We start from the raw sequence: 12,117 nt of genomic DNA, 5'->3' as shown, positions 1-12,117 counted from the left end.
GGTAGGCTGCAGGGTAGCTACCGAGCGTGGCAGGGTAGCTGCCGGGTAGGCTGCAGGGTAACTGCCGAGCGTGGCAGGGCAGCTACCGGGTAAGCCGTAGGGTAGCTACCGGGTAACTGGCGACTGCAGGGCAGCGTTCGCGCGTCTGCCGGGTAGCTTTCCAGCCGTGTGTGTGTGGCTGTATAGTGATGGTGGCTGGTCAAGCCTGAAGGGTCTGCTATTCACCGCGGGAGGCCGTGAGAGGGCCGGTGTCCAGGGCCCTTTCCGGGCCTTTGGGGGGGGCTCCTTTGGGGGCTTCCTCGGGGGCGGTTCGTCCTCTACGGCCTCCCGAGTGAAGCGTCCTAGTAGGCCCGTTCGCAGCATGAAAATGGCGGCGGTCTTGGCTCGTCGTGACTCCCAGATTTCCTTTGTGCTGGTGGGAGGCCTAGGGCCCTTCCAGCCGGAGCCGGCAGAGGCCCAGACCTCCTCCCGTAACTGGTTGTATTTTCTGCAGTGCAGTAATACATGCCGGACCGTCTGGCGGTCGCCGCAGTCGCAGAGTGGCGAGTCGGTTCCGGGGCGCCGAATGGACCAGAGGTAGTCCTTAAGGCCTATCTTGCCGGTCCGCATCTGGAATACAGTGGCCGCCACAGCGCGTTTTAGGCCTAGGTACCTGGAGAGCGTGGCCTTCTCGGGCCGAGGGAGCTGGTGGTGCAGGGCTCTTCCGTGAGGTGCACCCTCCCACTCGTCGGCCCAGCGCTGCTTAGTGGTCTTCTTGGCCAGCATGCGCTGGGCAGCCACTGTAGTGAAGGGGGCCTGGTTGGTGATGGGTCGTCTCGGGCCCCTGGGTGTGTGCTGGGTCCTGGCCCTAGGCGTATGCTGTGCCCTGGAAGGCCGCTGTGGCACTGGCCGGGCCACTGTAGCTCCGGTGGCTGCCAGTGCGGCCAGCGCCGCGGCAGCCTCTGCTGTCTCCTGGGTGAGGTCCAGGGTGGGCTCCAGGGTAGGCTCCAGGGTAGTCGTCGAAGGCCGGTCCAGGGTAGCGGTCGAAGGTAGGTCCAAGGTAGGCTCCAGGGTAGTCGTCGAGGGCTGATCCAGGGTAACGGCCGAAGGCAGGTCCAGGGTAGCGGCCGAAGGAAGGTCCAGGGTAGCGGCCCGAGGCAGGTCCAGGGTAGCTGCCGGCGCCGCTTCTGCCGGTGCGGCCGGGGCTAGTGGTGAGGGGCTGCGTGGTGCGAAGCTGGCGGCGGTATATAGGGCTCTGTTTTTAGTGGCCGCGGCGGCTTTAGCGGGTGCTTCGGCGGCTGCCTTCGCGAGCTCATCGGCCTTTTCGTTGCCTGGAACCCCTGTATGGGCTGGAATCCAGTGGATGTTGACGTTGATGCCCTGTTGCTGCAGGGTAGTGAGCTGCACCGAGATCTGCCGCAGCAGCCACTGACCGGACTGGCGTTGGGGCCAGGCCGACGATGCGATGGCGGCCTGGTTATCGGTAAAAACGTCGATCCGCGTGAACCGCTTGTTTCGTAGCCTCAGGGTGTAGCCTAGGGACATGTGGATGCCTTTTAACTCTGCTAGGTACACCGTAGACTGCGTTACAGTGCCCATATAGGCCGTTTCCTCGTACGGGAGCCTGGAAGTGCGCTGTACCGGTGCGTAGGTCGCCGCTCCGACCCCGCCATTATACCCACTCCCATCCGTGTAGAAGATCAACGATTTAAAACCGAAAGCCTTTACGATGTGGTCGTGGTGTGCTTTTCCCTCCTTTTCTCCCTTTTTTACCACCGTCGTAATTCGCTTCCACCAGGGTGGGACTACGAAAGGATGGATGGTTTCTAGGGGAGGTTGGGTCTTGTGGTACTGTTGGTGGTGCTCGATGAGCCTCGTCAGGGAGATCTCCAGTGGGCCTTGCGTGCTGTGTCCTCCGTGGAGGTGCCGTAACCAGCCGTTAGGGGGTTCGTTCGGAGCCGAAGGTAGGCCATGTGGTTGGCTTGAAGGAGCTGTTGTTCGATCGGTAAAACATGCATCTCGGCGGCCATCGCTAGCAATGCGGTGGTTTTAAGGCCACCAGTGACCACCTGCAGAGCCTCCTGCTGCAGCCTCCGTAGCGCCGTGAGGTGCTGTTTCGTCAGGCCTTCCCTCAGGGCCCTGACGTGAGGCTGGTACCACACCGTGCTGCAGTACGTGATCTGCGGCACCACTATAGCCTGGTATAGCTGCCGTAGCTGTAGGGTGCCGCCCCCCCAGTGGGCTCCGGAGATGGCCTTAAGAGCCTGAATAGACTTCCGAACTTTAGTGGTGACTTCCTGGATGTGGTGGTGCCAGAGGAGGCCTGGGTCGAACCAGACCCCTAAGTGGCGTAGCTTATCGGCCGGCTCGATAGGCTTGAACCCGGGGAGCTGGATGCATTCGGCTAGTGGGGTGCCGTTGGGGCTCCTGGCGGCCTGATTGGGTGCACCAACCCCTGTAGGTGGTGCTGTAGGTGCTGCGTTTTTATTGGGTGCACCTGGAGCTTGGGCCCTTTTGGTGCGAAAGTGCATCAGCTCATACTTCTGCGGGGCAAAAACGCAGCCGTACTTCGTCGCCCAGACTGCGGCTCTGCCATGCACCCTTTCCAGCACCCTACAATTCTCTGCGGCACTGCGGCCGACGACTAAGATACCAGTGTCGTCGACCCAGGCAGTGGTAGTTACCCTGGAGCTACCCTGTAGCGTACCCTGTAACGTATCCTGTAGGGTTACCCGGGAGCCGGCGCTGTCACCGGTGCTGGTGCCCTGCTCTGGCGGGGTGTCTGCCCCTGGAACAGCCCTTGGAGCAGCCCCTGTAGCAGCTGCCGTGCCAGCGCTTACAGTGTGCACCGCAGTGGTGCCTTCCCCTAAGATTTCGTCGAGAAGGTCTGCATTGTAAAAGAGCCACAGTAGTGGTGACAGTGACGACCCCTGCGGGATGCCGTAGTTCTGGGTAATCCAGCCTGATTCACCCTCTGGCAGCTTAAGCTTGGTGCGGCGGTCCTTAAGCCAGTTGCTAATCCAGAGAACAATAGGGGCTGGAAGGCCTCGGCGAGCCAGGCAGTCGGTGAGCTTGTCGTGGTCGACGTTGTCGAAAGCCCCTGAAGCGTCCAGCATGAGCAGTGTGGCCACTAAATACTCCCCTGAGTCGGCTGATCCGTGGGCTTCGTGGATACGTTTTAGAAGAACGTGAATAGCATGCTCAGTGGACCGAGTTTTTCGAGCACCGATGTGATCTTGTGGGAGCAGGTGAAACTGCTCTACGTAGTAGCTGATGCGCTTTGCGATGCAGGATTCCAGGGCCTTGCCAATGGTCTCCAGGAGGGCGATAGGCCGGAAGGCCTTAGCTGTGCTGTAGTCGTCCTTTCTAGGCTTTTTAAGGACCATTGTAGTAGACTCCTTATAGGGGCAGATGCCCCTGAAGAGGCAGTAGTTGAAAAGGGGGTGTAAAAGGGGTAGAAGGAGGTCCAGTGAGATACGGAGGATGTAGTTAGGGATCCCTGAGGGTCCAGGGGCTTTATGCGGCCGTGGCCTGAAAATGGCCTGTTGCACTTCGTCTTTAGTGAGTGGCGGGCAGGGGATTCTAGTGCTAAAGGTTAACTTCGGGCTAGGGGCGTTAGGGGTTTCTGGCGGTGCCGGAAAGAAGGAGGTGCTAAGGGCTGCCACCTTTCCTTCGAAAGAGGTCTGCCCGTTAATGGTGGGTGTGACGTTCTGTTGTGCCACCCCCTGGCCCCGAGCCCTGGTCATCTTTACCAGGTCCCATAGGCCCTTAGGTCCTTCTGAGCAGGTCTTCGTCACCTTCTCCTGCCAGGCTTCCGTCAGGGCCTTCCGCACCGCCGCACTCTTCTGGTTTTGCATCTTTCGGTATGCTTCCCAGTCTTTCAGGGTTAGAGTGCGTTGCCAGACCTTCCGTAACCTCCTAGTCTCCATGCACTTCGCTTTATACTCCCCTGTAAAACCTGGTAGGTGGCGTATAGTAGCGTCTGCTGTAGGTACGGTGTCTTCTATAGTGTCACTTAGGGCTTGCTCGATGGACCGGAGTGTGCTAACCACGTCCTCGTCGGTCAGCCTACCCTGTAGTGTGGGGAGCCTCTCCTTTAGTCTGGTTAGGAATACGTCCACAGGGGTATTCTTCCAGAGCTTCCGGGGGGCTTAGGGGGGCTATTGGTGGTTGTAGTTGGAGTATAGTGTGTATGGGCCAGTGGTCCGAGTCGTGGTGCACCTCGTCGACGCGCCTGCATTCCAGGAGCCTGCTGGCGGTCGCTGCATCGCAGATGGCTAAATCGATAGAGGAGGCTGACTGGTTCATGGCCCGAGTAATCGTCCCCGGTGGTAGCACTACTTCCAGGGCTTCGGTCCCTAGGAACTCCCTGAAGTACGGCAGCGCCTCGCGGGCCGAGCCCCTGTCGCCTAGGTCCTGAGCCGACCATTCGGGGCCCTCCATGTTGAAATCCCCGACGATGAGGTGTTCCGCTCCAGGGTAACTTACCCTGTAGCGGCGAAAAATAGTGGCTAGCTCCTGGAGGATGTGAGTTACAGGCTCACCCTCTTCAGGGCTGTTGTAGACGTTGTAGATATAGAGAGTGGTGGTGGTGGGGGGCCCGTCAGGTGCGGGGTTAGTGGGGTTAGGTGCTGGGGGGTGTCGTAAGTGATAGCTATCGTAGCTATATTTCGGGTATGACTGGTAAAGGAAATGCGAGACTGGTCGAGTCGTTTGTTGATATAAAAGGCTACCCTGGGCCTCAAAGGTCCGGGATTAGGTAGCCAGAGTGTAAAGATAGAGGCCTGGGGGTTGTGAGAGTTGTACTCTTGGCGGTTGAACCAGGGCTCTTGGGCGGCGATGATGTCGTAGTCTAGGACCCTTGAGTTCCGAAAGAATGGGGACATCACCTTCTCCCTGGATTTCTGCATATTGTACTGTAAAATGCGTAGGGGGGATATACCACTCATTATGTGTTGTGATGGATATCAAAGGTAATGTATGGGATGTCCTCCGAGTCAGGCTCCGTGTAGTCCGGGCGTTGCCCTCTAGGGCGCCGTTTTAGCGGGATAGGCCTGGTGGCACTGGCCGCAGCGCTGAGCTTATAGGGGGTGGTGTGGTAGATAATAGTGTCGTTATTCGGCTTGGTCGGTGTCTGAAAGGCCTGGCTAGGGGCCCCTTTCCGCTTCTTTCTAGGGGCTCCCTCTGTGAGGTTCACCGTAGGGGCCTCGGTAGAGAGCTCGTCGTCCAGGTCCGCACTGGCCCGTGGCCGCATTTTAGCCCTGATCTCCTTCGCCGCTCTTAGGTAGGTCTTCTTTCTGGTGGCAGCCTGTTTACGGAAGTTAAGGTCGATGTTATCCGCATTCAGTTGAATAACTGGGGGAGCTGTGGAGGCTGGGGGCCTTCTATGGGTTCTCCCGGCACTGCTGGCTCTGTAGCTACGCTAGGGGACATCGAGGGAGGCCTAGGGTAGGTGTCGTTGGTCAGGCTGTCCAGAAAGGCGTTGAGGGCGTCAGTCGAGTGCAGAAGGACAGTCGGGTCCAGGGTAGGTTCCAGGGTAGGCTCCCGGGTAGGTTCCAGGGTAGGCTCCAGGGTAGGCTCCAGGGTAGGCTCCAGGGCAGCAGTGGTTGTGTGAGCCGGTGTTGGCGCCGGCGTGGTTGACGATAGCGGTCCTTCAGGGGCTGTCAGTGGTGGTGGGGGGAGGCCTGGCAGGGGCCTGTGGCGGGGTGGCCCCTGCGTTCCAGTGGTGTTAGTGGGGGTGGCGGAGGTGGCTGGTGCTGGCGCTGGCTCTGGTGCTGGCGTTGGTGCTGGCGTTAGTGCTGGTGCCGGTGTTAGTGCTGGCATCTCAGTGGTGAGCCAGTAAGTGGTCTTGTTTTTCAGGGCCTCGGTGACCCTCTGGCGCTCCCGTTTCCGGTATTCGCACTGAGAGCTCCAGCTATCGTGCTGGTTGCGGCAGTTAGTACACTTCGGGACGCCACGAGAAGAGCGGACGGGGCATTTTCTCGTGTCGTGGGAGTCCGAGCAGAAGCCACAGGTATCGTGAGTGGCAGCGCACTGGGTGGTGATGTGACCGTATTTTTGGCATCGGAGGCACTGCTTAATCCTGCAGTTTCTGTCGTAGCGTTCGACGCTGTGAGTCTCGTTGGACCACAAGCATCCTGCGTGGATCAGTCGATTCGCGGACTCAGGGCGGCTGAATTCGACGACGATGGAGCTCATAGGCTTGGCAGCCCCTTCCCTCGTCAGCCAGCCCATGTAGGTGATCTTATCTAGCGGGAGAATCCCGGCGTTCAAAGTCTTCAGCTGTACGGCCATCTCGAAGGCCCTAGAAGGGTCGAAAGAGGCCGAAGGAATACCATGGATAACCACCCCGTATGTCGGGATGACCACGGCCGCTTTATTTCCCACGTATTTCTCCCACTGATCGGCATGCTCGATCAGCAGCTTAGCCTGGGCCACGAAGGCAGTGTGTACCTGGATGTCCCCGGACTTGAGAAATACGGCGCTGTCCACCTGGATGCCGCTGTACGGTTTCGGGGGTGCTAGCCCCTTCGGGGGGCCATTAGGGGCGTCTGCCATCTCGACGTCCTCCGAGGCCCCTGAAAGTACAGGGGTTCGGCGGCCGCACGGGTGATGGCGCTGTTAATGTGGTTGATGAGGGCCCTGGGGTTTTTGGCCAGCATACCCTGTAGCCAGGATTTAGTGGCCTTCCCGTCGTCCCTAGCGGATGCATGGAGCTTAATAGTGATCTCCCTCTCAGTCGTTTTCGTGATGTACTCCCGGTGAGTGACACCGGTGGCCGAGACCCAAGTGCGGACCGTTTTAATGGCCGGAGGAGGCTCTGCCCCTCGGGCCACCGCCGCCCATGTGCGGTTACCCTGTACCGGGTTACCCTGTAGGTTACCCTGTAGGTTACCCTGTAGGTTACCCTGTAGGTTACCCGGTAGCGGGTTACCCTGTGACTGATTTAGAACCGTCGTGGCGGCAGTCTCGACGGCCTTTGTGAGGCTCGCGATCTGCTTGGCCTGGTGTTTTTGAGCGGCGGCGATTTCGTTTAAGTGGGTCTCCCAAGCTTGGACCCCGGACTCGCGAGAAAACTTTTCCAAGAACGCCTGAACAGAGGCGCAAAAGGGCAGCAAACGGTTCGACGGTACGCCCACGGGGTTGTCGCCTCGCTGCCGGTCCTTAATAGCCTGCTGCAGGGTAGTAAGCTCTCCTGTAAGGGCGTGGGCATGTGCCGATATGCTGTCTGCGGTCTTGCCTAGGTTCGGCCACTACTGGGGCTTTCTGGAGGCCATGGTAAGCCGCGAGAAGCGCCAAGAAGCGGACTTTCGACCACTAACGGCTGCGCCGGCGCCGCACCGAGCCTAAAGTAGGCTCGGAGCGTAGCGGGAAGCTGGATAGCCCAATGACCGAAATTATAGGCTCGTAGAGGCCGGTATGGAAGAGTTATTTTCAAAAATTTTGTTCTGACTTTCGTTGTTGTTTTTCCATCTTCGTTTATAACGTTAAGGAAATCATCGGGAAGGAAGAGCGTTCGCAGCTTAGGTTCAGCTTCGACCTAGTACAGTTAATAAGATAATTTGGGGGCGGTGACTTCCTGTTCCAGGTCGCCTTCAATGTCAAACAGTAAGTCCTCGCCCTCGCGCCCGGCAATAGCGTTCTAGTTGCCCACGTCCATCGGGCTTACGCCAGGATGGACGAAGAACGCGCATCTAGTCAATAGGGAGTCTCGCGCGGCATGCTTCTCTAAGCTCGCGAGAGAACGGTTAATATCGTCGATACTGAAACGCACCGACTTACGGGCCTGTTCTGCGCGCGCATCGCGCTCTTTTAGGCTGGCGGCTATTTTAACTGATTACCTTGTTCAATGGAGATCAATCTGGGTTCTAATTTCTAAAAGGGTGGGATATTCGTAGGGCCTTCCCAGGCTTAGTAAGCTGGATCATTTTCGGTAATGTCATAGTTGCAGCAATTCGGGAGGCAAGGCTACAGGTTATTGCTTTATTATAGAAAACCGAAAAAGATAGGGAAAGAAGGAAAAGGTCCAGCCTTGCCGGGACGATTTCCTTATCTAAATAGGTGGGGAAAAGTCAGGTGGCGCTCGGGCCATCTCTCGCACGCCCTGCCCCACTTTGGTTGGAAAGGCCACCAAAGGCCTGTTCCCAAGGTGCGCCGTAGCAGCCGCGACGCTACCATCTGCTGGATAATGGCTGAACGCCTCTAAGTCAGAATCCATGCCAGAACGCGGTGATACCTCCCACACGTTGTAGACGGATACGAATAGGCTCCGGCCTCGCATCTTAGCTGGCAAATGTTCCATCGGGCTTGAAGTGCTCGGTGGTGATTTGCGTATTGTAATTTAAACACGCGTGGGATTAAATCCTTTGCAGACGACTTAGCTGTGCGAAAGGGTCCTGTAAGCAGTAGAGTAGCCTTGTTGTTACGATCTGCTGAGGGTAAGCCCTTCTTCGCCTAGATTTCTCATATGTGCGCCCTTCTGGGGCCGATGCGAGGAGTTTGGCGGGTTTTTGGTTGGTTTGGTGGTTGTTGGCGGCTCCAGGGTAGCTCGTTAGACTTGGGTGTATGCGGCTACAGGGTAACTCGAACTTGGTTGTGTGCGGCTCTAGGGTAGCTACAGGGTAACCGCTGGGGACTTGGCCGTTTGGGCTCGGGCTACAGGGTAACGCCGGGCGGAACAGGACTTGGCGAGGTTTGTACGTGGCTACAGGGTAGCTACAGGGTAACCCGGCGGGCTGGGTGGGTGTATGCGGCTACAGGGTAACCGCGGGGACTTGGTGAGATTTGTGCTGGCTACAGGGTAGCTCCAGGGTAACTCGTCGGACTTGGTGAAATTCCTGCGCGAGGTAGCTACCCTGTAGCTTACCCTGTAGCGGCGTGTCACCCGGAATCGCTCGCCAACCAGACATTGTGGCGACTAGCGGGAGCGTTGGCGCGAAATCGTACGCGGCGCCGGACCTCGCAAGCGCCACGCCCGGACCGGAGAAGGCCGTTTCGAGATTTCCGTTTTCGACGTTCCGGGCCGAAAAAGTGAAAATAAGAACTAAGCTGCGAGTGCGATCGGCGGTAGTATAGTAAGAAAGCGGCGGCTCGGGGCGCCCGAACGCACCTCGTGCGGTGTCTGCAGCGGCCCTGCTCGCGGAGTTATTCGCGAGTGTCACCGGCTACAGGGTAGCTACAGGATAGCTACAGGATAGCTACCCTGTAGCGATCTTACATCCGGAATAACTCGCCAGCCAGGGGCCGCAGCGGACATCGGAGCTGTTTGCGCCAAATCGTACGCGGCGCCGGACCTAGCAAGCACCACGGCCGGACCGCAAAAGGCCGTTTTGAGTTTTGCGTGTTTCGACCTTCCGACTCGAAAAAGCCAAATCTCGATCCGGGCGTCCGAGGACGACGGGGCTCGGCCCGTTCGAGCCAGCACGGCGTGGCGGACCGGGCAAGCACCGCCTCGTGTTGGTTCGCGGCGTTTCGAGGGGTCTACGGCGGATTTCCTCTCGCAGTTACCCTGTAGCTTACCCGGTAGCGGGTGCAAAATGGCCCGTACCCGGCCGGCCCGGCCTGTGAGCGATGCGGGCGATACGCCACCGGACGGCCGGCGCCGACGCGGCCCCTACGCACGTGGATTCGTCCCCGTACGTGGCCTGGCCGTCGAGCAACCGCCAAGGTGTCCTGGCGGGAAATCCGACCTAGCTACCCTGTAGCGCGGCCTAGGTTTGGCCCGGCCGCTCACTGGGCTGGGCGGGTGGCCGAAAAGGCGCCGGCCAAACCCCCCCTCAGTGCGGAGGGGTTACCCTGTAGCTACCCGGTAGCTACCCGGTAGCGGCTGGAAATTCGGCGACGGCGGGACGGGCAGGGCCACGCCGCCCACGGCCGCGTGGCCGTCGCAGCACGAGCCGGGGCGCGCACCGGATGGCCGCCGACCCGGCGCCGCGGGCCGCCGCGCTCGCGAGATAATTTAGCGCTCCAGGGTAAGCTCCAGGGTAAGCTCCAGGGTAAGCTCCAGGGTATCCATGTGCGGATCCGAGGCTGGTTTGTATGGGGAACTCACGATTATTTTTTTTTCCCATACTAAATCTTTTTCGGAAAATACGTCCGCGGCGCAGAAGCCGCCGAGCCGGGTTTTAGACCCGACCGGGGTCGCAGGGCCCATGTGGGAGAGCGGTTGGCCGCCGGCGGGGCGTGGTGCGCCTTGTGGCGGCCACCCGGCGCGCCGCCGCGACCCCTGCGAGGACCTCGGAAGGGGCCCGCGGGCGGGTGCAGGGTAGCCTCGGAAGAAAGGGGCGAAATCGCCGGGTGAGCTGCCGCCCTTTTGGGGGGGGTGATTTTTCGCGGGCGGGCGTGGCGGGCCGGGATTTTCGCAACGAAGCTCGGGGCGCGGTGGGTGCTTGGGGGTGTGTTTCGCGCTACCCTGTAGCTACCCTGTAGCGGGCGTTGGGCCGGCCGCTCGGGGGCCTGGGCCTGGAACCATAGGGCACATGCGCCGTGGCCCCAGGGCGTTAGGCCTGTCGTTCTAGGGCGTATACGCGGCTGCAGGGTACGCTACAGGGTAACCGGGTGGTCTTGGGGCGATTTGGTGTGCGGCGCGGCTACAGGGTAGCGCGGGTGGACGTGGGCGGTTCGACTGGGTGGCTACAGGGTAGCTACAGGGTAGCGGTCCGCGGGGGGTTACCCTGTAGCGAGGACGCCGTCCCGCACGACGCGAATCGGGAAACGGCGACGACGACGGGACGCCCCTCGGCGGGCAGCCCGCGCGCCCTCGCCGCCGCGGAAATCCCGATTCCGACCTGGGGGGTTACCCTGTAGCTACCCTGTAGCTACCCTGTAGCGACACCTTCCCGCCGCGGAAACGCGGCGACGACGAGGCCGACGGGCCCCGCGCGCAGCCCGGCCGGCCCGCGCGAATTTGGGCGATCGAATGCGCTATGCGGGGCGCGCGTGGCGTGTCGCCCAGGGGAGATAGGCCGGAGGGTGTCCGGAAACGAAATCGGCACAGCAGCAGATGAAGTCAAGTGTACGACTTCACCTACCCAGCTCGGACCAAAAGTGCACTCGGGCAAAAAGTGGCCGATATCCGCGCCGCGGCGTGTGTCTACGCGTAGCGCCGCGCGCCGCGCGCCTGGCGCACCGCGCCGTTTTGCCCTGCGAGGCCGGGAAGGCGAGATACGGCCCAAGTGTCCTGGCGCCGAATCGGAACCGGCTACCCTGTAGCGCGGCCTGGACTTGGCCGGCTGGAAATGCTGGCTGCGCGGCCGGGCGCCAAAGCCCGCCCCAACCCGGCCCAGTGCGCGTGGGGGTTACCCGGTAGCTACCCTGGAGCTACCCTGGAGCTACCCTGGAGCTACCCTGGAGCTACCCTGTGGCGGAGACAAAACCGGCGGCGGCGAGGCCGGCGAGGCCGCGGCGACGACGAGGCCTGGCGCGTTCGATAGAGCGCGGCGAGACGCCCAGGTTTGCCTTAGGCGGCGCAGGCCTCCGGGGCCTCGTTGGCGAGTTACCGGGCTGGGTGTCCTGGGCGGGTCCAGGGTAACCCCGCAAAAAGCGCGAGGGCCGGACACGACTAAGTACGAAAAAAATGTGCAGAACCGAAGTTGGTTTGTATGGGGAACTCACGATTATTTTTTTTCCCATACTAAATCTTTTTTCGGAAAATACATCCGCGGCACAGAACCCCCGGAGCCGGGTTTTGGACCCGATTTGGGTCGCAGGGTACATGAGGAAGCAGAAAATGCAAGCAAAGCAAGCAATTGCGGCGCCCAAGCCTCTGCTTCTCTCAACTGTTCCATATTTGACTGCTCTCTACTGCGTGTTCTCCCTTATGAGCATAGTAGTTAGCGACCCCCCCTAGGCGGTACACAAGCAACCATATCTAGGATGGACGATGGACCTACAGGTGACTTTTCGCGCTGTAGGCCGTCCGATCGGTTCTGTGGATAACTGGCCGTTGGCTAGCCCTATTCACTGAGCATCGGGAGACACTACGCCGGCCGCTGCCCTGCAGCGGCTGGCCGAAGCCTCCTTCTAGGGCCCGTATGCCGCACCCAGGCGCCCCAAGCGCCTGGCGTGCGGCGGACCGACGCCCTGGAGAAATCAGAGGGGAAAGGTGGAAGTTCCAGCCCAGCAGCTTGGCCCCCTCGG

At 60.3% G+C, this 12,117-nt stretch overlaps 6 protein-coding genes across 6 annotated transcripts; 2 read left to right on the top strand and 4 right to left on the bottom strand.

The window, feature by feature from the left end:
• Positions 1-105: 105 nt before the first annotated feature.
• On the bottom strand, positions 106-1,524 carry PG986_010321 (uncharacterized protein; the record flags this gene model as incomplete). The annotated part of the gene is made up of 1 exon (XM_066846543.1): positions 106-1,524. The coding sequence occupies one exon, from the start codon at positions 1,522-1,524 to the stop codon at positions 106-108; it is 1,419 nt and encodes a 472-aa protein (XP_066696034.1).
• A 332-nt stretch (positions 1,525-1,856) lies between these two features.
• PG986_010320 (reverse transcriptase) lies at positions 1,857-4,889 on the bottom strand (the record flags this gene model as incomplete). Its single annotated transcript, XM_066846542.1, has 3 exons — positions 1,857-4,052; positions 4,201-4,610; positions 4,661-4,889. The coding sequence occupies 3 exons, from the start codon at positions 4,887-4,889 to the stop codon at positions 1,857-1,859; spliced, it is 2,835 nt and encodes a 944-aa protein (XP_066696033.1).
• A 38-nt stretch (positions 4,890-4,927) lies between these two features.
• PG986_010319 (uncharacterized protein) lies at positions 4,928-5,233 on the bottom strand (the record flags this gene model as incomplete). The annotated part of the gene is made up of 1 exon (XM_066846541.1): positions 4,928-5,233. The coding sequence occupies one exon, from the start codon at positions 5,231-5,233 to the stop codon at positions 4,928-4,930; it is 306 nt and encodes a 101-aa protein (XP_066696032.1).
• An 89-nt stretch (positions 5,234-5,322) lies between these two features.
• On the bottom strand, positions 5,323-6,537 carry PG986_010318 (pol-like protein; the record flags this gene model as incomplete). Its single annotated transcript, XM_066846540.1, has 1 exon — positions 5,323-6,537. The coding sequence occupies one exon, from the start codon at positions 6,535-6,537 to the stop codon at positions 5,323-5,325; it is 1,215 nt and encodes a 404-aa protein (XP_066696031.1).
• A 2,978-nt stretch (positions 6,538-9,515) lies between these two features.
• On the top strand, positions 9,516-9,941 carry PG986_010317 (uncharacterized protein; the record flags this gene model as incomplete). The annotated part of the gene is made up of 2 exons (XM_066846539.1): positions 9,516-9,614; positions 9,792-9,941. 2 exons carry the CDS (start codon positions 9,516-9,518, stop codon positions 9,939-9,941), a joined length of 249 nt encoding a protein of 82 aa, XP_066696030.1.
• Positions 9,942-11,216: 1,275 nt separating this feature from the next.
• Positions 11,217-11,411, top strand: PG986_010316 (uncharacterized protein; the record flags this gene model as incomplete). The annotated part of the gene is made up of 1 exon (XM_066846538.1): positions 11,217-11,411. The coding sequence occupies one exon, from the start codon at positions 11,217-11,219 to the stop codon at positions 11,409-11,411; it is 195 nt and encodes a 64-aa protein (XP_066696029.1).
• Between the last annotated feature and the right edge of the window lie 706 nt (positions 11,412-12,117).

Source organism: Apiospora aurea (assembly GCF_038362705.1).
Source record: "Apiospora aurea strain CBS 24483 chromosome Unknown utg000007l_segment0_segment0, whole genome shotgun sequence".
In the NCBI taxonomy this organism is placed as follows: Eukaryota; Fungi; Ascomycota; class Sordariomycetes; order Amphisphaeriales; family Apiosporaceae; genus Apiospora; species Apiospora aurea.
Note: the sequence above shows the minus strand (reverse complement) of the source record. Positions and strands in the feature narration are given on the sequence as shown.